General features: G+C 38.6%; 1 protein-coding gene across 2 annotated transcripts in view; it reads left to right on the forward strand.

Moving 5' to 3' along the window:
* LOC106077929 (QRFP-like peptide receptor) overlaps positions 1-27,525 on the forward strand; it is a 110,167-nt gene that overhangs the window by 17,532 nt on the left and 65,110 nt on the right. For both annotated transcript variants that reach the window (XM_056040795.1, XM_056040791.1), the window contains exon 4: positions 11,784-11,920. In XM_056040795.1, coding sequence (XP_055896770.1) covers positions 11,784-11,920 — 137 coding nt within the window. The remainder of the gene's footprint in view (positions 1-11,783; positions 11,921-27,525) is intronic.

Genomic DNA, 27,525 nt, shown 5'->3' on the forward strand with positions numbered 1-27,525 from the left:
TTTTCAGTAATAAATTCTAGTAAATCACTTTTTGTAAAAGCCCCGAACAACCTATTGTCGATATTTTTAAAATTTGTTTAAAGATGAAAATACGGAACAATTTGATATTGATAACCAAATTATAGTGACGCATTGTTAAATAATATAAGTGTAATATTAGTAAATTATGCGATTTCAAACAATCATTAGGCATAATTCATGTTTTATAAAACAATATCCGGAACATTTTTACACTTAATGAAATATAAGTCAGTGTAGAGATTTTGATTTAGCATTAATATGCTATTTACATAAAAAACGGAACAACATATTATTGATAATGTGTTTTTGCAACGTTTAAGCATGGAAATTGAATGTAATATAAATTAGAAGAGCAAAAAAACATTTGTTGGGGTTGATTAGTTTTGCACAAAAAAATCCGGAACAATCAATTTTTAGATACTTAAAACTATTGAGATGTTACGGGAGGAACATTAAAGTGTAAATCAGATTTTCAATAGCTTTTAGAGTTCTAGTTTTTTTAATCTAATCGTGACGGATAGACCGACCAACAGACAAAACGCACAAAAAAAAATCTTCTTTTATTCGGATGGGGGCACTAAACAAAAAATAAATAAAATCTGATTTTTTTTTAAAGTTTAAGGAATTGGTTTAGTACCTGATCATGTAGCGACGTTACGCTACTGCACGAAAATCGCTGCATAAAAAGTCCATTAAAAAAATGTGTGTGATATTTACATACAAAATGCATTATTAGCCTTTATAAACAAACAGAAATGTTTTCTTTTAATTTTAGCAGCTAGTTGACCAGAAAAAAAACATCTTTAACTATTATTTATATTTGTTGTAAACATTTCCTGTACATTTTTAAAATATATTCTACTTAGTGACACTGAAAATACACAAAAATTGTCCATCTTTGTTAGCATATTGTAACATTACCTCCCTTACATTTACGTAATTGTTTTAGAATTGGTGTATTTTTATGAAAAAATCGCTTGCATAATTAATTTTATAAATTAAACGGCTTGCTTTTAGAAAACCAAAAGTAGCCGTTGCACCTAAACTTTTGAAGCTGCATTTAATGATGAAATAATATTTTTCATATCTATTATAGTTTTCGAGATCTGAGTGTGACAGACGGACAGACGGACATTTTGCACAAACCTAATAGCGGCTTTTTCCCCTTACGGGGGCCGCTAAAAAGGACTTTTTTATGCAGCGAATTTCGTGCAGTAGCATCACGCCCAAGGCAAAGCCTGATATTAAACTAGTTCCCTCAAAATTTTTATATAATCATATTTATTTATTTTGAAAGTTTAGTGCCCACATCAGGATAAAAGCCGTTTAACTTTGTGCGTTTTGTCTGTTCATTGGTCTGTCCGTAACGTTTATATAAAAAAAACACTAAATGAAAGCTATTGAAAATCTTATTTAACATTGAATATTCCTTCCAAAACATCGCAATAGCTTTAAGTATCTATTGTAGATTGTTCCGGATGTTTTTGTGAAAAACAAATCAATGCCCACGAATGTTTGTTTGCTCTTCTAACTTATTTTACATTTAAATTCCATGCTTAAACGTGAACTAGTAAGTTGTTCTGGATAGTGTTTTTAAAAAAGTAAATTACGTCAAACGATTGTTTGAAATCGCATAATTGTCTTATATATATTACACTTCAATTCTTGGAAAATACGCCGCTATAGTTTAATTATCGATTTCAAATTGTTCCGTATTTTCATCGTAATACAAATTTATGTCAAAAGACTTTTTTTTTCAAAAATATCGATAAAAGGTTGTTCAGGATTTTTAAATAAAAAAGTAATTTACTAGAAATGATTATTAAAAATCACTTTTTAGACATTTTTATTTACTTTTCTTGCTGAAACATAAAATTTTTGTTATCGGTTAAAATGTTTCGGATTTTGTCTTGAAATAGAAATCTATCTACATTACTTTGATTTTCTTAAAAATCTTCTAATTTTATATGAAAAATCTACGAATGCCAATAACTGTTTGAAATCCTTCTTCTAATAAATAAAATCTTCTCATTTACGAAAATTGGTTGTTCCGGAATGAAAACATTCTAACTCTATTTATGTAAAATCGCACTTCTGTCTTACTTTACATTTAATATTTTCTAGCTAAAACGTTACAAAATCTAATTATCGTTAATATCATGTTCCGATTTTTTTTAAGGACAACAAATTCCTAACACCAAATTATTTTATGAATATCTCTCCAGAACGCTATGGTACAACTAATCATCATACTCGTCCATCCCAACAATTTAATTAACGGTATTAGATTTATCTGGAATTTTCTTTTTCTCTCACTTCATATACAAACATCCGGAACAATCTATTATAGATACTTAAAACTAGTGCGATGTTTTGGAAGGGAAATTAAAGGATAATCAATTTTTTAGCGGCCCCCGTAAGGGGAAAAAGCCGCTATTAGGTTTGTGCAAAATGTCCGTCTGTCCGTCTGTCCGTCTGTCCGTCTGTCCGTCTGTCCGTCTGTCCGTCTGTCCGTCTGTCCGTCTGTCACACTCAGATCTCGAAAACTAGAAGAGATATGAAAAATATTATTTCATCATTAAATCCGGCTTGAAAAGTTTAGGTGCAACGGCTACTTTTGGTTTTCTAAAAGCAAACCGTTTAATTTATAAAATTAATTATGCAAGCGATTTTTTCATAAAAATACACCAATTCTAAAACAATTACGTAAATGTAAGGGAGGCAATGTTACAATATGCTAACAAAGATGGACAATTTTTGTGTATTTTCAGTATCACTAAGTCAAATATATTTTAAAAATGTACAGGAAATGTTTACAACAAATACAAATAATAGTTAAAGACGTTTTTTCTGGTCAACTAGCTGCTAAAATTAAAAGAAAACATTTCTGTTTGTTTATAAAGGCTAATAATGCACTTTGTATGTAAATATCACGCACATTTTTTTAAATGGACTTTTTATGCAGCGATTTTCGTGCAGTAGCGTAACGTCGCAACATGACCAGGTGCTAAACCAATTCCTTAAACTTTTTTTTAAAAATCAGATTTTATTTATTTTTTGTTTAGTGCCGCCATCCGAATAAAAGAAGCTTATTTTTGTGCGTTTTGTCTGTTGGTCGGTCTGTCCGTCACGATTATATTTAAAAAACTAGAACTCTAAAAGCTATTGAAAATCTGATTTACCCTTTAATGTTCCTCCCATAACATCTCAATAGTTTTAAGTATCTAAAATTGATTGTTCCGGATTTTTTTGTGCAAAACTAATCAACGCCAACAAATGTTTGTTTGCTCTTCTAACTTATATTACATTCAATTTCCATGCTTAAACGTTGCAAAAACACATTATCAATAATATGTTGTTCCGTTTTTTATGTAAATAGCATATTAATGCTAAATCATAATCTCTATACTGACTTATATTTCATTAAGTGTAAAAATGTTCCGGATATTGTTTTATAAAACATGAATTATGCCTAATGATTGTTTGAAATCGCATAAGGCTTTTAAAAAAAGTAATTTACTAGAATTGATTACTGAAAATTACTTTTTAGACATTTAATTTTCTTGTAAAACATAACATAGAAGTTTTGTAATCGATAAAGAAAGTTCCGGATTTTGTTTCTTACAAATCGTCGCCAGAAATTTCCGAATTTATTTAAAAATCTACTAACGCCAAATAATTGTTTGAACTCCCTCTTCTAATTAATAAACAAATAATCTTCTCATTTACGAAATAATGTTTTTACGGATTTTTATGAAAAATATTTTAACTCACTACTCTCTTACAGTACATTTAACTTTCTACCTAAAACATTAAAAAATCTAATTATCGTTAATATTATGTTCCGATTTTTAAGGAAAACAGAATCCAAACACCAAAGTAAGGTATGAAAATCTCTCCACGTGGCTGTAGTACATCTAATTTTTATACGAGACCATCCAAAAAATTTAATTAACGGTATTACATTTATCTGAAATTCTCTTTTTCTTTTACTATTTATACAAACATCCGGAACAATCTATTATATAAACTTTTCAATTGTGTTCATACCTAAAAATTATTGCGATGTTTTGAAACGTAAAATAAAGGTTAATCAATTTTTAATAACTTTTAGTTGTTTTTTTTTATATCAAGATAACGGACAGACCGACTGACAGACAAAACGCAAAAACAATGTGGCTTTGATCCTTTTTAAATAATATCTATTAGAACTCAGTGCACCAATGTCTATGAACCCTCGTTAAATATCTCGTGTAAATAAAGACATTTTTTTTTATGGTACCGGTACTAGCCTATTGTGAGGTAATGGAATTTTTTTTCTTTGACGTCATATGAATGGACTCTTTAAATGTAATGTTAAAAGAACGCACTCGGTGCACCAATGTCTATTAACCCTCGAAAAAATTGCTTGTATTAATGAAAACATATTTTAGTCTAACTAAGCCGTGTGACGTAGTGTTTTTTTTTTCCTTTGACGTCACATGGAATGAATTCTTTAAATGAAATGCTAAAAGAACGCACTCGGTGCACCAATGTCTATGAACACTCGATAAATGGCTCGTGTTGATAAAGGTGAATTTTTAGTCTAGCTAGGCCTTGTGACGTAGTGTTTTTTTTTTCCTTTGACGTCATATGGAATGAATTCTTTAAATGAAATGCTAAAAGAACGCACTCGGTGCACCAATGTCTATGAACACTCGATAAAAGGCTCTTATAGATGAAGGCGATTTTTAGTCTAGCTAGGCCGTGTGACGTAGTGTTTTTTTTTCCCTCTGACGTTATATGGAATTAATTCTTCAAATGAAATGAAAAAAGAACTCGGTATAGTAATGTTTATTAAGCCTCGTTATGTGACTCGCGTTTAAAAAAGGAATGATATCTTGATTTAGATCTAATCTAGATTTTTTAAACTAGATCTAGATTTTTATTACAGTATATCTAGATCTGGATTTATATTCTAATTAAAATTATTTTAGAGTCTAGATCTAGAATTTGTAGATCTAGTTTAGACTAAAATAGACTAGATTAAGATGTAGAATTTCAGTTTCTAAACTTAAAGTGTAAAAAAAAAGTGTAGATTTTCATTTCCAAACGTTTTGATCAATATTGTAATGTTTTAATATACTAAAACTAATCTACTATTTTTTTATTAAATTTAAATTTAAATTTACGGCAAATGAATCTTTGAAACATTATTACTTTTGACCATCGGATGGCTGCCTGGTCGTGCGGTTTGCGCGCTGGACTGTCGTTCAGATTTATGGATGGCCCAGGGTTCAAACCCTGCCCGCTCCCATCCCCCGTCGTCCTGCGGGAGGTTTGGACTAGGAAGTAATTATCTTCAACTCAGAAGGAACATCCGAAACGTGTAAAACATTTTACATCAAAATTAAATCACCTCTTGAATATTATTTGCGAATATGCAGATCCGACAGGGATCCGACTTCGACGGGGGCCGCCTCTGAGTTTGTGTAACACAAACTCTCTTTGTAATCTTGTTTCAATAGCTTTTAGTCTTTTTTTTTTCGATATAAACATGACGGACAGACAGACTGACAAAAGGGCATTACTCTAGTGTGCACCACATCCCTAACATCACAATGCCTCACTATTAAGTAATCCCAGCACCTTAGGCGTGGATGCATCCATGTGGTCTTGAAACCCCTTTTTTGTTGAAACAATGTGTTGGTTATCGCAAGCCTTGTTCCAACAGGAGCCTGCCGTTATCGTTGCAGTTGCCAATGCCATGCCTACCTAGAACACCTGGCCAACCGCTGTAGTGGTTCCTCACTCGAGCGTTGAAGTCACCCATGATAATAAGTTTGTCAGTAGTGTCCACCATGCACAGGACTCTCCTCAGGTCATCGTAGAATCTTTCCTTGGTTTCAGGCTCTGCCTGCAACGTGGGAGCGTAAAAAAAGAAGAAAGACTGTCTAAGGCAAAGAAGCTAAATGTTAAAAGGTTGGCTGACGCACGAGAGCGCTTCAGTGTACTACGCGAGGCTGATCTTCGAAAGCCCCAGGACGATGACCCAGTGAGCCAGCTAAATACGATACTTCGGGACGTGACGGCCATAGTCGTGGGATACTGCAGTAAACCCAACAGAGACTAGTTTGATGAGAACAATACCGCAATTCAAGAACTGTTAAAGAATAAGCACAAATACTATCTATCTGTTCTTGCGAACCCTAATGACAACGCAGCCAGAACTATCTATAAAGCTTCTTGTCACACTCTGCAGTCAAAGGTCAGGGAACTAAAAAATAATTTGTGGCTTGAGCTGTCCGTAAACATGCAGAGACATCCTGACACTGGTGATACACGCTCTTTCTATGAGTCGCTTCGATGTGCCTAAGGCCCAACTTACAGCACCGATAAGATCATCCGATGGTTCTAACCTATTAGCTAGCAAGGCGGACATATTAAATCGCTGGACAGAACACTACAGTATGCTGTTTGGTGATAAAAGGCACGTATCGGAGGACTCGCTGGCCAATTTCAATAAAAAAACTATGAGAGAGGATCTCGACGACCCACATTTGAGGAAATTAAGACAGCAATATCTAAACTCAAAAACACAAGGCACCTGGCTCTGATGGACTTCCCGTTGAAATATTTAAAATGGGGGAGGTCGCTTTGACCGAGAGACTAACAGACTTGTTCGATCTATGCTGGGAGAAATGCGTGGTCCCACCTGAACTTTGAGATTCCGTTATCGTATCCCTATACAAAAAGGGTGATAAGTCTAACTGCTCCAACTATCGAGGCATTACACTTCTGTCAGTAGCAGGAAAGATCTTTTCTAGAGTGTTGCTCGACCGCCTTTAGTGGACGAGGTCTTATCTGAAAGCCAATGTGGTTTCACAACCGGTAGAGGTACATCTGACATGATATTAGTTCTGCGACAATTACAAGAAAAATGCAAAGAGCAGAACCTAAACCTATACGCTGCCTTTGTGGACCTCACCAAGGCTTTCGAAACGGTCAATCACGATGGTTTGTGGAGGATTTTGGCTAGGCTTGGATGCCCACCTACATTCATATCCATTCTCAAGCAGTTTCATGTGGGACAAAAAGGCCAGATCAGAGTAAATGGCTTGTTTGTTTTGACTTGTTTTGATTTTTGCTTTGACTTTGTTTATTTTAGGTGAGATTTTAATGTTAAACCATCATTTGCCCCAGAGCAGCCAATGGGGTTTTGGGTTTAATCCCCTCTCCAGGTGTCTTTTATTATTCTTAGCGCACTGTCTCGCTATACTTTGGACATTGTTCCATGTAGCTCGAGGCACTTGTAAGTTGCTTGCGGTGGAAATCCTCTTGTAATTTAGCATTGCTACTCTTCTTGTTCCTCTTCTTGTTCCTAGTGGCAGTTTCCATTTATGGCAGACTTGCTTCGAACCTGTCCTCGTTTTTCTTTATTTTGTTCCCTTAGTCCAATGATGATGTTTGGTACATTGCATCACGCATAAACGTCCAGCTTTTTCTACCTCAGTCCCTGAGAATTTTTAAAAAGCTTCATCTAATTTGTTCTCCAATTCGGTGCGAAGATAAGGATTTTTTGTGTTATTTGTATTCAGGCGCGTTTTTTTTCCCTGTGATGTGTAAATCTTAGATGGCAGCAGTCTTGTCCGGCAGGACTAAAATTTGATGAGCATCACAATCCGCGCTTTGGTACCTACGCGTCAGCGGTATGTTTCCGATGTCCCTTTTCCGTATCAGTATGATATCCAGCTGGTGCAGTACCCAAACCTAGGATGCCTCCATCAGACACAGTCCTGTGGCTTTGTCCTGAAGTATGTTATGGTAATGGAGAGATTATGGTATGTGCAGAATTCAAATAGTCGCTTTCCGTTTTCATTCATCCTTCCGATTTAAAAAAAACAACAATGTAGCCTGTTCTTAGTTGGAAAATTGTAGATTGTTCTTTGCGGGGGAGGAAGTTAATACTGTCCAGTTTGTTAGGTGTAGTCATTTCTTTGTACATGGCTCTGCCTGTGTTTCCTGATGCCCATTGGTTGATCCACTCCTCTTTGTGATTGTTGACCAACATTGACCTTAGGGTGAGGTAGTTTACAGGTCTGTCTGGTTGTTCCATAGATGAACCTGCCTTTAATAGCTTATCTGCCTTTTCATTGTCCATGATGGCAATGTGTCCAGGAATCCACTGTAGTGTGATATTGATATTTAATTTTGATATCATCTGGTGGATTATCACAATTAGTGTTGTCAACTCTCTTGGCTGTTTGAGGTGCTGCTGTTAAGTGCTTGCAGAGTAGATTGGGAGTCTGTAAAGATAACAATATCTGATGGTGGTTGCACTCCTTCATATTATTTGTTTTCCACTCTCTGTGGTGCTATGGTAATTGCCTCAATTTCGGCTTGAAAGTTTGAGCAGTAATCGCCACACGGTGCACTTATTTCAAAGTGTTTATTTTTAGGGAAGACCAGGAAGGCACCAAGACTAGCATTGATGGTGGCTTTGAAAGCCGATCCGTCGGTATATATATATATGGATAGCTGTTTTTGGATAGCTTTCAATTGTTTCAAGCGTGCCTACTTTGAGCTCCAGTGGATTTGATTCTTTTGTTAAGGTGTTATTTAGTAAATGTGTTTTAATGGTTGGTTGTCTGTAGTTTAGTCCGGGCATTATGTTTGAAAATCTGGTAATTTTTTCTCTGTTATTGGGTAGATGATGTTTAGGGGCTAGTTCGTCAGTAAGTTGAATTAGAGTTCTTTGCTTTTTTTGGTTGTTTTTCCTGTTTCTCTGTGTTAGTATTTTATTAGGATGATCATTCTCCAACCGTCTGTATCTCTCAATAGCTTCTAATGCTGCTCTGTTGCGCCTTAACTTAAGAGGTTCAATACTGGAGTCTATTTCACTGGCTGCTGTGGGAATAGTTCTCATACCTCCACTAATTAGACGCAAGACTTGGTTTTGGATTGTGTCTAATGATGATTGATAGGTTTTGTTGGCAGCTACTTGTATGGAGAGACAGTTATCCATTACAGATCTGACGTATCCAGTGTATAACTGTCTTAAGGTTTTATTTTCAGCTCCCCAGGATGTTCCTGCTAGGTGTTTTATAATGCTTAATCTTTGTGATGCCTTTTCTTTTAAATCTGCCATAAAGTGTTTTAGAGACAGTCTTTGGTCTAATTTTACACCAAGATATGTTGGATTTTCTTCTTTATTTATTGGCTGTGTCTATTTTTAGGATGTAGTTTCTTTTTGCTATTTTGTTGCTGTGGCTAAAGATTGAATAAACTGACTTTTCTTAGTTTATTTCCATTTTCCAAAATTTTGAAAACGTGCAGATAGTTGTAAGGGCTCTGTTTAATTTAGATCTAGTCAGCACTGGATATTTCTCTGTAGTCCAAATTAAAAGGTCGTCTGCGTAAAGTGCCTTATTGACAGAAATGAGGACCGGGAGGTCATTCATGAAAATTAGAAAGAGAGTGCAGCTAAGGGTTAAACCTTGTGGTAGTCCTTCTTCCTAACTTTTTTTTATTAGAGATGGCACCTTCGAATCGGGTTTGGACGGTTCTGTTTATTAAGAATGCCCTGATCCAGCTGTAACATTTTTCCATGGATGCCCATTTTTTTCATCTTCAAAAATAGACATTTTCTCCACACTCTATCATAGGCTTGTTGCAAATCTATAAAAACTGCTGTAGTGTGCTTGTTTTCATGAAACCCTTCTACTGTGTCCTGGATAAAACGCAAGAGGTGGTCTTCTATTCTACTTGCTTTCCTGAAGCCAGCTTGTGCATTGTGGAGTGAGCAAGTACTTTCTAGCCACCATAAAAGTCGGTTATTGATAATTTTTTCTGCCATTTTGCCAATGTTGGATGCTAGAGATATTGGTCTATAACTTTTTGGGTCTCCAGGTGGTTTATTTTTCTTTAAAAAAACTGGAGACATACCACAGGAGTCAGTTATAGACATCGGGTCTCAATCAAGGAAATCCTATGCCGAACTGAGAGTCGACTACTTAGTGAGGTTGTGACAGAGCGTCGCATGAGGTTTGCGGGACATGTTCTCTGTCAAAATGAATTACGCATACCAAGAGTTGCAATGACATGGAGGCCATTACGAGGAAAGCGGAAACAGGGAAATCCTAGTATAACATGGCGCAACACTTTCACGAAGTACCTCAGAACAGTGGACACCAGGTGGGAAGAGGCTTCAGACATTGCCAGTGACAGATGTTTGTGGAGACAACAGGATAATGACCTCAGATATATGCTTTTTTTTTCTTTTAAATACCGAAATAATGCCTGGTGGCTGGGCTCTGCCTCGAATGTCGCTGGGGGAGCTCACAGCGCTCCCCCAGTCCCTTGCTGTCAAGGACGGGGTGCTTACATTTTCCCACTTAATCCAGAAATAACATATTCTAAGGTACAATAAACGTATTCAGATAGAATTGAAGGTCAGAATAAAGATTAATAAAGAATAATTATGGACACACAAAACACAGTCACACACATGTATATATATATATATTAAAAAGCCCCCCCCCGAAAAAAATCCAGGCTACGCCCATGACAGACATAGAGCTAATGTAAAAATTGTTATTTGCGTGTTAATCAAAATCTAAAAGATAGACAGGCTCTTGATCGTATCCATTGATTCGTATTGCTGTAATTTGTCATTTCTTTGCCAGTGTTACATCTTTTTCTCTTGGACGTTCTTTAGTGCCACAATTTAGAACTTCAACGGAGAGAGTAAGTGATCAGTGATATGAATTGGTTCCAGAAGAAGGTTAAGTCAGCGTTTATTAGATTTAACGCGCACATATTTAAGAAAGAGCGATTGACAAATAAAATACAGTGAAAGATGGCAGTCAGAAGATAAATTATCAACGGCATGATCATAAATATTGTAATCGTTCTTATCTCTCAAAAGATTTCCACTACTGCCACCATACCTTGGCCTTTGATCATTACATCATGCAATATGCTCTGGACTATAGATCCCTTCATCAAAAAGATTATAACTAAATACAAACTCTGCTTTATAATTTCTCAACAAGTATGAAGAGAGAAGGGGGAGCACTGAAAACACTATCATAACATGTCAAACGTATTGAAAACTATTCTAAATAAACGTTTATTATTCTTTGAAATTAGCACAAATACATAATGACTAAGAAAAAATATTTAAATGGGGATTAAATGACTGGGGATGAGATGACCGGGACTGAAGTGATCAAAAATGAAGTGACCGGGGATGAAATAACCGGTCACCGAAATTTTGCAGTTATTCCTAGTCGAAGACAATATATGAATCATAAAAAAATAACCATTTAGTTAATCAATTAGTGTTATTTAATTTTATATAGAAAAGGGGAGTTACACCTTGCAGTATTGAGATATATAGCAGTAATTTAAAGGTTCTTCTTCTTGATAAGCTCTATAGTATTTTTATTTAAATCTATATTTTGTATGGAGGGAGATAGGATTGTGGTTATTGATAGTTTAAAGTTCTTAGCTTTTGATATTCGAGCTGAAAATGTCGAAACCCGACTATTCACATGCTTTGTTTACCAAATAGCAGACCCATTAGGACCTACTCTGAAAAACATAAACTATCTATCTAATATTGACCAACATTAGTTTCAATTTAACTGATACCATTAAAATTTTTTAAATCTGATATGAAAGGTAGTTTTTTTTTAAATGAATTGTCCGTTTAATTTTTAGCCTTAGTTTTTATTTATTTTTGTCGCAGTTATCAATTCTCATATTTTTCTTTTTTGCAGGTATCGTATAATAGTCCATCCTTTCAAATCACGATTACCAGCTGGACTGTGTGTAACGGCAGTGTGGGTTGGATCGATTTGTCTTGTTCTGCCATATGCCATCTACATAAAATACATTGATCTTGGTGCTTTTCTCGGTAATAAATGTGTATATCTTAGTAAAATTGGAAGCATTTTAGGGGGCCCCGTAAGGTGAAAAGCCGCTATCTCTTTTGTGTAACATGTCCGTCTGTTACACTCAGATCCCCAAAAATTAGAAGATAAATAAATGCTTTACACCTGGCTTTGTGGCTTGCAACGTTTAGGTGCAACGGCTACTTTCTTTTTCTAAACGCAGACCGTTTTGTTTATAAAATTACGATAATTATGCAAGCGATTTTTTTCATAAAAATACACACTTCTAAGACTACACATAAATGTAAGGAACTACATGTCAACTACATGTCAACAAAGAAAGATAATTTTGTTGTATTTTAAGTAACACTTATTTGTAAAATGTAAAAAACAAATGCTCACATCAAATATAAATATTAATAAACTGTGTTATTTCTGGTATACTAGGTAATAAAATAAAAAGTAAACATTTTTTTTGTTTATAAAGGCTAAGAAATCACTTTGTATGTAAATGTAACACACATTTGTTAAAATCCACTTTTTTCTGCAGCGTCTCTCGTGCTGTAGCGTACTGTCCCTGCTATAGTAACACGTTGTGGTCTTCTCAAAAAGTTCTAAATAATTAGATTTGATTTGATTCTTTTTAGTGCCCCCTTCAAGTTAAAAGCCGCTTACTTTTGTTCGTTTTATCTGTGTAAAAGGTTAGATGGTGTAAATGTTGAAGAATGTAAACGTTAAGTTTGTTGATGTGTATTAACACATATGACTGGTTACTATTAATGTGTCGCGAATGCCTTAGAATGCTGGGTACGTGCCTCCTGGAGTCACACTTGACACGTGACAAACATAGATAGTACAGATTGACTTAAATTGACTTTAGCAGACATAATCCAATACGAAACATAATCACATCCGCATAACAGCGGTATGAAATATATTCAACATGTTAAATTCTCCAGAATAGACTACAAGTAACGTCCGCATCACAGCGGGTAACAAATACTTCAATAATACATATCCAACTCTTAGAAAATCAACTACATTGTACTAGAAATATATGTACTGTCTCAAGTGACCACTGCTTCGACTGCTCAAAAGATAAAAAGTTACTACTCGACTCTCTAAATTACTACTGTCCGCACCGGACCAAAAGATACTACTGACTAAGATTCAATTTAGTCATTCTTACTTCCTGTTTCTATATTAGGAGTTTCACGTGTCTTTTCACCCTCTTAACCTGAGGTGAACATATAACAGACGATGTCAACCGAGACTGTGACAGTCTGTCGTTCTAAATGTCCGGCAGGTTTAGATGGAAAAAAAGAGAAAGCTATTGTAAATTATATGTAACTTTCCAAAAAACAACGCAATAGTCTTAAGCAGTGCTTTTTTGGTAAAAAAAAATAGGTGCCGGTACTCAGTGATGGATTGCATAACTTTTAACTACTAAGAAATTAATAATAAACGTTAAAATATAAGATAAGTAAAAAAAAAAATGTCCCCGCATTGAAAAAGGTGCCGGTACGCCGTACCGGTGCGTACTGTCACAAAAAAGCACTGGTTTTAAGTATCTATAATAGGTTGTTCCGGATGTTTTTGTAAAAAACAAATTAATGCCAACGAATGTTAGCTCTTCTGACTTATATCACATTTAATGTTCTTGCTTAAACGTTGAAAAAAAAAAACAAAAAAAAAAACTCATGATAAAAAAAAGTTGCTCCGCATTTTTAAAATAAATAGCATGAATGAAAAGTTATTGAAAAACTGATTCCACATTTTATTTTCATTGCAAAAATTTTAGTATCAATAATAGGTTGTTCCGGATGTTTTTATAAAAAGCTAATTAACGCCAATGAATGTTTGATATTGTTCTTCTAACAAATATGACATTTAATTTTCTTGCTTAAATTTCATAAAAAATTCATTATAAAGTTATTCAAGATTTAAAATGCGTAAATGCTAAATGATTGTTTGAAATCTCTATGATGACTTTATATTTCATTAAATGTATATAAGTTGTTCCGGATATTGTTTTATAAAAAAAATTGTAAAATGATTGTTTGAAATCTCTCTTTTGACTTATTCTATTAATATTGTTGTAACCCTGCCTTGCAACGGTACTTGTTGTGCGCAAGAGCACACTATTTAACAAGGACAGGAAGACGCTGGGATATACAGAACGGTGTTCACATCGGCATCAAGAGATTAGGAAGATTTGGAATTGTTTGAAAGTAAGAAGCCGCCCTTTGTGCTGTCGTTGATCCGTATTCAAGTTTGCAGGGGAAAGACTGGTAGAATTAGGAACAAGACTCTTTGAATATAGAAGGCTGTTATGTGTTTGTCTCGGTGAATAAACACACCTATTTATTTACCTTAGATCTTCGTTAAATTGTTTGCCTTAGATCTACAACAAATGGTGTCAGAAGTGGGATGTAGGCACCTCAACGAAATGAAAGAATGACAACGCTGAGGAAGCTAGACGAGCTGAGCTACAAACAGTTGAAGGAAGAGCTTCGAGCCAGAGAGCTCAAGATCGTTTGGGCCAAAGAAAAAATGAGAGCACGTCTTTGGGAAGACCTGGTTGATGAAGGGGAAGATCCAGAGACCTACTTGTTTGAAGTAAATCCAGATGTAGGACCATGCAGAACTTGTTTTGAGAACGAAGCAAACAAATTAGAACCTTGAAAGATTCAATTGATGATTCGATGGAAAAACTGATGGATATCGTGCAAAGCCAGTTCAACCCTTTGAGAGAGAGAAGTTCAACATTATTTAACAATGAACCGTTATTAAATAAAGACTGATGCTGTACTGATAGTTACAAAAAATGCGTTAGTATTATTAGCGCTGTCTGTGACAATGATTATAAGTTCCACCATGATGACTTTCAAGACGAGAAATGTGATTACAATTGCTACCACGACCTCAACGATTATAACAGACTTGAAAAGAAAGAAACAGTAGAAGAAATAAGAGAAGTCTGATATGCGACTGGAGCTTTTGCTGTACCTGCTATGAGTTTATTTTTATTTTTAATGCTCAGATTGTCATACCATGCAGTTATATTGAAACTTAGAATATTGCAGATGTGAGCGTGATAAAACATAGCCAAGGCCAGTTGCGTAGCATCTATGGTGCAAAGGGGTTCAATGAACCCGGGCCCACGATCATTTAGGGGCTCACACCCGCTGGCGCAACCACCATTGCGCCAGGGTCAGATTTACCCCTATGCAACATTAGGGCTCCCAACAAATATTTAGTAGTTATATATAATAGCTGGACTTATAAGGGGCCCCAAAACGGCCCATTTCTCAAATATCTTAAGGCCTTTTCAACTCTAAATACGGCACTGCACGTGACCTCTATGTCAAAGGTGCCGTTTCATTGCGGCTGGCCCCATGACTAATGATCAAGGCAACTTTGGAACTGAGTCCGAGCCTCTCACTTTGGACTTTAAAGACCTCTGTGCTTTCGTGGGGAACTAGAATTTATATTACTGCATTTAGGTGTTTAACAAGAAGTGTACATGCGCACTTCACGGGGAGAATGCAAATGTCAGGAAACACAGCAACAGGATCTGGACTCAGTGGACCTTTGTACATGTGGTCTCACCGGTGAGAGTAACACGAGCGAATACGAATCAATTCCAGCAGAACTGGATGCCAAGCCATTTGCACTAGGAACGTTGTAAAAGTGCCTCTCAGAGAATTCTTCCTGACATTGTTGAGGATTACAATTTGTTAAACAGGGTGGCTTCATGTGGGTCTACAACTCTTTCACGATTCATCCTTAGAAAGGGTCTGATGAAGTGACGTTTTTGGATCAACTAAATTAACAAGAGCTGCCACTGCCGCTTTATGTGTCGGATGGCTAGCGAAAGCAACAACCGTCATGAAAGAGAGAAACGATATCGTATCGAGAGAAAACTGGCCCACTGGAGTAAGAGAAAGTGGAACCTGCAGAAAGCAGTGTGGATGGCTTTGTGGGAAACACGCTCCATGCCGTCTTTGACTCCCATCGACCGACCTCCGCCTCAACTGACCAACTGTGAACATGTTTTTTTTCGGAACGAAAAGACTAAGGTGGGGGTGGTGGTGTAACCCTGCCTTGCACCAGTGCTTGCGGTGAGTAAGAGCGCACTATTGATCAACGACAGAAAGACGCTGAGATAGTAGAGAGAACAGTGTTTACATCGGTATCAAAAGATTATGAAGAATCTGAATGATTCGGAACTAAGTAGCTTTTCTTTGTGCCGTCTTATTCGGGTTTGTTGGGCAAAGGACTGGTAAAATTACGAACAAGACTCTTTGAATACAGAAGGCTGTTATGCAAGGCCGCCGCGAGGGTTGTGGCTGCTTGGGTGCGAAATTTAAAAAATGCCGCCCCCGTCATCCGTTTTTTTTAGAAAAAAAAAATATAATTAATACTGAGCTGAACACTACCAAAAGCCATCTTTGGTTTAAATCCATTTTCGGATACCATTTATTTTTTCCTTTAATATTCGTATCGTTTCATATCCCCATGCCCTCGAAGATGTTTTGTTTCCAATTTTAACTATGCATTTTTTTAAAGAGTGTAATGAAAAAGAAAGGGAACTTAGTCTAAATTATATCCATGATTATAACACAATTTTTAGGTTTTATTTTTCATTTATATTAATTTAACACTATGTATAGAACCCAAATTTAAGTAATAAGATTTCACTAAAACTAGTCAGTTTTTTAGCGGCCCCCGAAAGGGGAAAAAACGCTATTAGTTTTGTGTAGCCTGTATGTCCGTCCCGTTTAGATCTCAGAAACTAGAAGAGAAAAGGAAATTCGGACATCATGATATTTTAGATCATTGAAAATTCTGATGCAACGGCTACTTTTTTATTTTCCGAAAGTGAACCATCTAATTTTAAAAATTATCTATGCAAGCAGATAAAAAAAAAATACACCGCTTTTAAATGAAAAACTTCAGGAAAGGTATGTCTTTTAAAAAGGTCACAGACATTTTCAGTCATACATATTGTTTCATTCATAGATTCGCGCACTGGTACAAAAAAATTGCATCTAAGGTCACAATGAAAAAAGTATCAATGTATTATTATAAAATATATTTTCCATTTATTGACTAGCTCATTGAAAGAAATACTGATTGAAATGTTGTTTTTAAAAAGAATTTTGATACGAACTTCGTTTCAATTGTAAATTTAAAAAAACGAACTACTTTTTATAGTGCGCAGTTTTCCCATATCCTCATTAGGCTATATATATAAATGCGCTACTAGCCCTGGCCAGACGATTATCAACTTCTCTTGAAAATGAGGCTCAATTGACACTATACTACCTAGATATGTGAAGTGGTCTACTACGTTTAGGGACTGTCCTTTTACTGTGATCCTTGGGGCTGATTATGTTTCATTGGGTGACTTCTGGAACATGACTTCTGTTTTCCCGAGGTTTATAGATAGACCGAAAGAGGCGGCAGCGTGAGAAAATTCATTTACCGCGTTCTGGAGATCATGTTCATTGTGAGCTAGCAGGGCGCAATTATCGGCTTAGAGAAGCTCCGTTATGACCATCTCCTTTGTTCTTGTATAGGATAGTAGACGCCGGAGATCGAACACATTGCCATCAGAACGAAACCGGATGTAGATGTCTTCGTGCAATCGCTGCCTCATTGGACCCAGCATTACGCAAAAGAAGATAGCGAATAGAGAAGGGCAAGTACACAGCCCTGCTTCACGCCATTTTCTATTGGAAAGTGATCAGAAAGGGCACCATTGTGTCTGATCTGGCCTCTTTGTCCCACGTAAAACTATTTGAGAATGGGCATCCAAGCCTAGCCAAAATCCTCCACAAACCATCGCGACTGACCGTGTCGAAAGCCTTGGTGAGGTCCACAAAGGCAGCGTACAGGCTTAGGTTCTGCTCTTTGCATTTTTCGTGTAGTTGTCGCTAGTGGCGCTTTTGGACGCCTTCAGGCGAGAGTATGGTAGAACTAATCGCTCCGCCTGCCTACAAAAATCAATGTCTACCAGGCGGTGGTTCTCTCAACCCTTCTATATGGCTCTGAGACATGGACACTATATAAAAAACAACTAAGACTTCTTGAGCGCTTTCACCAAAGATGCTTGCGCTCCATCATGGACATACGGTGGCAGGACCGCACTACAAACAGCAATGTCCTTGCGAACGCCGGTATGGACAGTATGGAGTGATTTCTTATGGTCCGACAGCTACGCTAGGCAGGGCACGTATCCCGTATGGGAGACGAACGTATGCCAAATGCAGTCTTTTTTGGTGAGCTAAAAGGTGGTCGACGTAACAGAGGCGCCCCACGGAAACGCTTCAAAAACCAGCTTAGGCGTCAACTTTCCTTGGCTGACATAGAAGAGAGCACCTGGCTGCATGCGGCGTCGGAACGAGACAGCTGGAGGTCACTCACGAAGGCCGCGGGATACACATTTGAGACCAAACGAAAATCTGCTGCCGATGACAAACGCAGACGGCGAAAAGAAAATCTAAATCGACCACCTGCGGACAATGATTATGCTTGCCCTAGATTGGCAAAATATGTAGGTCACAGCTGGGGCTGCGCAGTTACGGGAAATACTGTATTCCTCACTAATCTTCGGACTCGAAGACAAGCCTTATATATATATATATATATGGGGTATGGGGTATTTAGGAGGGGATTGCACCTCTAGTGGATAGGCAGTCGTACCCTCTTTTTGAGGGTGGGCTTGGCTTACTCTTGGTCCCCACTCGGTACCCAACTCTCACCTGAGGCTCCCAGAAGCTGTAGCATGCGCAGCGGCCAAACCCCGGAAACGGCTTTGACTGGCCGGCTAAACCAGGTAGAGGGTATCTGACGTGTCCATGGCACTCAGTACACTGAGGTTCTGTCAAACCAGGCATGTAAAGTCGGCCTGTGCTTAACGTCACAAAACAAGACTAATCGGACAGAAAGGCAAATACCAGCACAGTACTGTGGAGCACTCAAGAGCAGGACAAGACACACAGAAAGTCTCTGGTCATCCACTGCACCCAAAGTTGCCCCCGGACGTCTTAACTAAATCTTGCTTCCGGAAAAGGATGGGCTTTAGGGCGAGAGATTGAGGTCAACGTGTTGCGCGAATCCTCCTCACTTTAATCCAAATTCCAGCGCAAGTCACTTGTCATGCCACCCCCCCCCAAAAAAAAACACAACCAAACCAAAGTCCTGTGGAGACAGGCAAGCAGTGAAGCGGTAGGTGTGGGCACACTGAAAGCCGTAGCTGCAAACCTGCACACAGGCGGCTCAGTCCATATTGTCGTTCACCACTGACACAGAGCAGCAGTGGAGTCCAGCAGCCCCCTGAGTGGCTGAGCAGCCCTATTTGGAAGTGCTCACCTCCATAGCATGAGGACAGGGCTAGAAAAGGTGCCCCAAAAATTGCCTGCTCTAAACTACCATAGCCAGCCTACCGCAGTTGGCAGGAAACCTACTTAAGCGGTCGAATTTCAAAGAAAAAGACGAGGATAGTTCCTCTTACCATAGGCGCATGGAATGTGCGCACACTACTTGACAACGACACATCTGATAGACCACAAAGACGAACTGCACTAGTAGCCAGGGAGCTCCACAGATACAACATAGACATAGCAGCACTAAGCGAGACTCGGCTTGCAGATGAAGGTGAACTCTGCAAAAGAGGATCTGGATATACTTTCTTCAGAAGCGGTAGAAGTACTGAAATACGACATGAAACTGGAGTCGGCTTTGCAATAAAAACCTCAATAGTATCTAAACTAGTCGGGCCACCCAAAGGAATTAGTGACAGGCTCATAACCCTAAAGCTGCCTTTACAAAACGGAAAGAAACACATTTCCATTGTTAGCTTTTACGCACCCACCATGACCAACCCAGATGATGTCATAACAAAGTTCTACTCCACCATACTTGATATTCCAAAAACAGAAAAGCTACTCATTCTCGGTGACTTCAACACAAGAGTCGGCTCTGACCATCACACCTGGAAAGGAGTCTTAGGAAAATTTGAGATAGGTCAATGCTGTCACCAGACAATCTGACCGTCAGGACAATTGTGTCACCAAATCTTGCTGTGGTGCAGAATGTGGAACAGACCACCTCCTCATCATCACAAAACTAAACATTCGTATCCAACCAAAGAGACGTACGCAAAAATCTAAACCCCTAAAAAGGCTAAACACGACCAGACTAGCAGATGACAAAACTGAAAAGTCGCTTGCAGATGCAATAGAGAACTGCCTCAAGTCCACCCTTCTAACTGAATCAAATGTAGATAAAAGCTGGGAATGCTCCAAAGAAGCTATCCATAGCCCAGCATTAAGCATACTCGTCCTATGGAGAGAAAGCATCAGGACTGGTTTGATGAAAACAGTACTAAGATCAGAAAACTATTAGATGAAAAGCACAAGCTCCATAAATTTTATCTGAACAACCCAAACTCCCAGTCCACTAAAGATGCATTCACTAACATCCGAAAAAATGTGCAAAAACAGTTACGCCAAATGCAAGATACCTGGCTAAGCAAGAAAGTGGAAACAATACAGGAATTTGCTGACAAGCACGACATGAAGAACTTCTTCCATGCCACAAACGAAATCTATGGACCCACAAATGCTGATGGGACAATCCTATTGACAGATAAGAAAGAAATCCTAAAACGCTGGGCCGAGCACTTCGAAAAGGTTCTCAATACACCTTCCATCATAAATGAAGCGGCCATAGACAGGCTACAGCAAGTACCAGTAAATGAAAAAATGGATGACCCCCCCCTACGCTAAAGGAGCTGACTCCATTCCACAGCTAGCAAGCGGAAAAGCCCCAGGAGCTGACATTTCCGCAGAGGTCTACAAAAAAAAAAGATTAGCCCTGATTGAAAGACTTCATAAGCTCTTCTTAACCATGTGGGAAAAAGAAGCAATACCACAAGACTTTAAAGATGCCACAATTGTTCATTTATACAAGTGAGAAGGAAACCGCCAAATCTGCGACAACCACAGAGGAATATCTCTTCTCTCTATTGCTGGGAAAATCCTTGCACGCATCCTACTAAATTGGCTCATGCAACACATAGAACATGGTCTACTACCAGAAAGCCAGTGCGGCTTTAGAAAAGAGCGTGGAACCATTGACATGATCTTTGCAGCAAGGCAGCTCCAGGAAAAATGCCAAGAACAAAATGCTGACCTGTTCTCAATATATGTCGACTTCACAAAGGCATTCGACACTGTTAGCAGAGAAGGAATCTGGAAGATTATGTCAAAGTATGGCTGTCCACGAAAATTCATAACCATGGTGTGACTATTTCATGATGGCATGAAGGCTCGTGTCCAAGAAAGTGGAGAACCATCAAAGCCCTTAGAAGTATCAAACGGGGTAAAACAAGGCTGTGTTCTAGCACCTACACTGTTAAGTATAATGTTCTCCGCTATGATGACAGATGCATTCATAAAATAGAGAAAACGATGGGATAAATATAACATACAGATTTGATGGTGGCCTATTTAACCCGAGGCGGCTTAAAGCAAAATCAAAAACCAATTCAGAGACTTGCTATTTGCTGACGACTGTGCCCTAAATGCCTACTCTAAAAATGATCTGCTTAGCATCGTCAGTGACTTCTCATGCTCAGACTTTGGCCTTACTATTTACACAAACAAGACTGAAGTCTTATATTTACCTGCTCTTGGCAAAGCCTACTCGGATCCAAGCATCACTATTAATGGACACGATATAACGCATTGGACAAATTCACATATCTTGGAGCACACTCTCCAGAAAAGGAAAAATCGATAGTGAAATCGACCTGCGTATCGCCAAGGCATCCTAAGGCAGATTGTCTAAAAATGTCTGGAACAGACGTGGTATCACCACAAATACAAAGCTAGGTGTCTATAGAGCCGTCATCCTCCCTACATTGCTCTATGCCTCAGAAACATGGACAGTGTACAGAAAACATGCAAAGAAACTTAAAAAAACTGAACCACTTCCATATTACATGTCTGAGAAAAATACTAAATGTCAAATGGCAAGACAAAATACCAGATACTGAAGTCCTTCAAAGAGCGTGTCTGCAAAGCTTCCACACAATCCTGATGCAGTCCCAGCTGCGATGGGCAGGACACGTCTGCAGAATGGAAAACCACCGCATCCCTAAACGACTTTTGTATTGCTAACTAAGCGAAGGAAAGCGCTCGCAAGGTGGTCAAAGAAAGCGCTTCAGGGACACCCTCAAAGCTTCTCTGAAGGCGTTCAGCATAGACCGAGGCACCTGGGAGACAGAGGCACATGACAGAGCATCATGCAATGAAATGGCAGACGCTCTCGCAAAGGAGGGTGCTTTGGCAGCCACACACCTCGAAGCACCAAGCACGTACTTACAAGCAATGGCACAAATCCAAGCACTCATTCATGAGATGTGGTTAAAGTCCTGGGAGGAATCCGACAGAGCACGTGGTGTCTGGCAGTACATGCGTCACCCAGATCGCGACAATCCATGGTGGCGACTGAGGAGGTCAGAGCAGACAATTTTTGAGCAGTGCAGCCCTATTGGGGCATACTTTGCCTGGTTCCACACGAACTTTGACTTTCGATGCCGTCACTGTGGAGAGAGTGTCGAAACAATGTCGCACGTCTTGTACGAGTGTCCCCAGCTCCTCGAGCTAAGGGGGGACCTGTCTGAGCAGTCACTCGACTTGTATGGTAGCTACGAGGCATTAAGTTTCTTGCAAGAGCTCTACGGGAGGATTAGTCCTTCCTGCTCTGTTTTTTTTTTCAATAGGAGTTCATCTCAGGCAGAAGAAAATCGCCAGAGAAGAAAAGCAAGGCAAACGTCACTAGCTCCAGCTAGAATAACCTGCCCAGTGTGCGACCGAACATTCCGGGCTCACATAGGTCTCACCAGCCACACGAGGAGGCATAAAACCCCAGTGCAAAGCCCTCAGCCCCCTGGATGACAAAGTAGTCATCATCGAACCACGATGGACGAACTATATATATATATATATATATACATGGGCGTATACAGGATTTTTTTTTGGGGGGGGGATTTTTTCTCCCCATCCCCTGCGCTATATATATATAAGTATGTATATGTGTGTGTGTATAAATAATATTTATTACATTCTGACTCTTTATTCTTTCGGAAGACGTTTATTAGATAGGCTCTTCCTGGAGTTAGTGGAAAAATTGTAGACTCCCCGACCCTTGACAGTAATGAGGTCTGAGGTAGCACTGTGAGCTCCCCCAGAGCTCGCCAAGCACTATCTCCGGTAATGAAAGCCTAAAAAATGCAATCACTGAGGTATCTACAGTGCATTATTCTTCTATTAAAAAGTTTTATTTCAAAACCTGGCCTATTCTTACTCTTACATCCTCCCGCGCTGTGCGGCTAATTGGGCGGCAAGCTGTTTCCATAAAAATCTGTCACTGGCAATGTCTGAAGCCTTTTCCCACGTGCTCTGAGGACCTCTATGAAAGTATGGCGTGAAGTTGTACTAGGATGTTCCTGTTTTTTGCGATTTCCTCTTAATGGCCTCCATGTAATTGCAACTCTTATTATGCGTAATTCATTTTGTCGGAATACATGTCCCGCGAACCTCATGCGACGCTCTGTCACAACCTTACCAAGGGGTCGACTGCCAGTTCAGCACAGGATTTCCTTGATTGAGACCCGATCTATATAACTTAAGTATAACTGACTCTTAAAATCCGTCTTAGCCATCTTTGTTGAGCAACATTTAGTCTTTTTCAATTTCGGCAGATGACTAACCACTGCACTTTATTAATGGAGTCCAGCCACTGGTATAAATTTTGCAACCTCTCATGGCTACGCTCTTGGAATTAGGTGACTGTAGTTTGATTTAGATGTTATATCGAAAAGGGAAGTTTTATCGTCAAAAGCTTCTGTTGTGGGTTTTTAAACTAAAAGAATCTCTGGAGTTTTTTTTTTAACAAATCAAAACCCCATTTAGCTACGCTCATAGAATTTGGTGAGTGTAGTTTGCTTTAGAATAATATTGAAGAGGGGGTTTTCAACCTCAAAGCTCTCTGTATGGGTGATTTTAAACTCAAAAACATCTGGAGTGGTTTTCAACTTAAAAAAAAGCCATCTGGAGGAGGGGATTTAAACTCAAAACTCCCCTTTGGCTTGGCTAAGCTCAATGAATTTTAGTGTGTGATTTACATTTTGTTTTATATTGAAGAGGTATTTTTTAGCATCAAACCCCGATGAATGTGGGGTTTAAAATCAAAACCCTCTTTGGCTACACTCATAGCATTTTGAGTGTATAATTTGTGTAACAAGTCAAAAGCTTGCTGTCAGAATCACTCATACTTATCACAGCATTAATTATTATTTATTTATTTTATTTTAATCATTTCCCCATCCTACCCCCAAATTCTTCACCCGCACCACCTTTTCCTCTCCAGGCTAGACTTAGTTGACCACATTGGAGATAGCTAGGCCGCGTCTTTCGACTTATCTCATCTCGATCGGGGAAAGATAAACACAGTCTCTTTGATCTTACCGGCCAGATGTCTGAATGGCGCAGTTGAAGTCACCTTCCCCCCACCCCCTTCTCCCACGTCTCTCTTTGATATTTCCAAGGTGCGACTCCCACCTCGAGTCTAATTCACCCACGTGTAAGATAATTCTAAGCCTAGGACATTTCCTGTCTCCGCCCGCATTTTCCAGGCCTATATAAAGCAGACCCAAATCAAATCAGACCCTCTTATTTCTCATTCTCGTTGAACAGTCGAGTCTGGACTATATCATTTATTCTCACTCCTAGAGGAATACATGGTGGTAAGCCGAACTTAATCACAAGTTCCATCTTAGTTACTTTGTGCATATTTCTCACTGGAGGTTTTCATGTGTATTCTATTATTTTATTTACATTAATTAGTGCATTGTGTATTTCTCACTGTCGTAAGTAGAAAACATAAACATGTCCTATGTATGTATTTAAGTATTGCATTGATCTATTAATGCTGCGTTGCTCAATTGATCGTTGATGCAACCATGTATATATTTGTACGTCTTATTTTATTTCCTTTATCTCGGCTGTCCGCCTTGATAATTTTACTAGCGCACTGATATTGCGTTTAGAAGAGAAGATATATGAATTATCTCCCCTTTACTCATTTTACTCTAACGAGAGTTGCGCCCCTTGAACGGATACCCTCTCCATTTAAGCGCGCTCCATTGTTCTCGGCCGACGGTAAACAAACCGTCATGGTCGCTGACCATCGCCCATTCCCCCCCCCCCTTTTCTCTCTTCCAACTTGTGTTGTTTATTTGAGATTATTATTTCCCCTTATATGTACATTTTATATTATTATTTCCCCTTTTATGTACAGTTTTATATTGCTACTATCAGTCGTCTATTTTCCAAATCCCATTTGTCATCATCTCCCTATTGTGCTCTAAAGCAATTTTACCAATCTGACGAATGCACCTCAGTCGAGGGCATCGATAAGATGCATGAGAGACATGTCCTAACTTGTCTTTATTTATCCGCAGCCTCCCTCAGGTGTCTGCCTATTTGCTGTTCAGTGTCTACTCGACACCACTCAACTATTTACCTTTGTGCTCAGTGCTATTCAGCACTGCACTTGCCTATTTATCGGATCACTCGCCTGCCTATTTATTTGGCATTATCTGCCTAGTCAACTGCCTATTTGCTATTGAGTATCAACTCCCGCCTACGAGGATCCACTCAACTCTACTACTTGGCACTATCGGCCTTGCTCGCCTATTCGACAGCCCACCTGTCAACTTATTAGGTGCGACGTCCCTATAGACCCAGATCTGTGTGAGACGTCATAGCTACCCCAAACCCTTTGAAACTCACTGGACATATCCTGTCAACTACGCTGCCCACGGCAGGTCAGCTCTGCCCGCAGTAACCTGGTGCCAAAACGGTAGCAGACCACCCGCCCTACTGTGCCCACTACAGATATCAGAACTTTGGATTGAAACTCCACAAGAACTGAATCACCGGCGTCCCTCTATCCGCTAGAGCGCCACCTCCAGCTGCAGAGCCTTAAGCCAGAACACAGCCAGCTGCGACATCAACAGGCCAACCAGCTAAGTCAGAGGACAAAGTGACATACTCTCTTATTAAGTGCAAGAGTGATGATTAAATCCATTATTGCTTAGAGATAGATGCAAACCCTCCCCTTTTATTCTTTTATGTAAATATTTATGTAAATAAATATTCCTCATTTTTAACTTTTTTATCTTTCTTTCATTGCTTGTCTCGTTGCGTGCCTGCTTCCGATTTATATGCTGACGGGTTGTTGTGTGATAGCTTTAAAAATAATCATCCCCTAGACATTAAACGCGCCAAACACACGTCACTTTCCCCAACTTGTCACAATTTGCTTTTTTTTTAATAGAAGAGGTATTTTTTCGCTTCAAACCCCGCTGAAGGGGCGTTGAACCTTAAACCCTTTTGGTAACTCGAAAAGATTTTTGAGTGTGTAATTTGCTTTTTTATGATGATGAGGTTTTGTTTTTTTTTAGTTTCAAAACCCACTGTAGGGGGGTTTAAATTTAAAACCCCTTTGGTTACGCTCAAAGATTTTTTAATTATGTAATGTGTTTTTTTTTATATTGAAGAGGTATTTTTTAACTTCAAGCCCCACTGGAGGGGGTTTTAAATTTAAAACCTCTTTGGTAACGCTCAAAGATTTTTGAGTGTGTGACCTGCTTTTTTGTATATTGAAGAAGTTTTTTTTTTAGCTTCAAGCCCCACTAAAATGGGGGTTTAAACTCAAAACCCCCTTTGGCTACACTCATAGAAGTTGTAGTGAGAAATTTGCTTTTTTTTATATTAAAGAGGTATTTTGCTTTAAACCCCGCTGAAGGGGGGTTTAAACTCAAAACCCCTTTGGCTAAGCTCATAGCATTTTCAGTGTGTAATTTGCTTTTTTATATTGAAGAGGGGGTTTTATAGTAAATTTCGGAGGGGGTTTAAAATCAAAATCTTCCATAGCTATGCTCTTGGAATTTGGGGATAGTCATTTGCATTATTTTTGTTCTTTTGTTTTATAGAAGAGGGAAATTTAACTGCGAACCCCCCTGGTAGGGGTTTTAAACTTAAAACCCCCTTGGCTGCGCTTAGGCAAGTGATGGTTTAGAATTAAAATCTCACCTAAAATAAACAAAATCAAATTAATAAAATCAGTCACTTAAGTCCGTCTCCCCCCCCCTCTGCGGGGGGACTTCATTTCGGGGGGGGGGGGCTGGGCTCTGGTTAAACCCATGTATACATATATATATATAGGGTGCGTCAAAAAAATGTATACACACTTTCAACTGTCATAGACAATTTATTTCCCGTTCTACAGTGCTAAATTTCTAGACATGGCAAGCTGTTTCCACAAAAATCTGTCACTGGCAATGTCTGAAGCCTCTTCCCACTTGCTCTAAGGACCTCCATGAGTGTGGCGCCAAGTTGTACTAGGATGTCATGGCAACTTTTATTATGCGTAATTCATTTTGTCGAAGAACATGTCCCGCAAACCTCATGCGACGCTCTGTCACAATCTTATTAAGAGGTCGACTCCCACTTCGGCATAGGATTTCCTTGATTTAGACCCGATC

This window comes from Biomphalaria glabrata, chromosome 1 (assembly GCF_947242115.1).
Source record: "Biomphalaria glabrata chromosome 1, xgBioGlab47.1, whole genome shotgun sequence".
NCBI classification, from domain to species: Eukaryota; Metazoa; Mollusca; class Gastropoda; family Planorbidae; genus Biomphalaria; species Biomphalaria glabrata.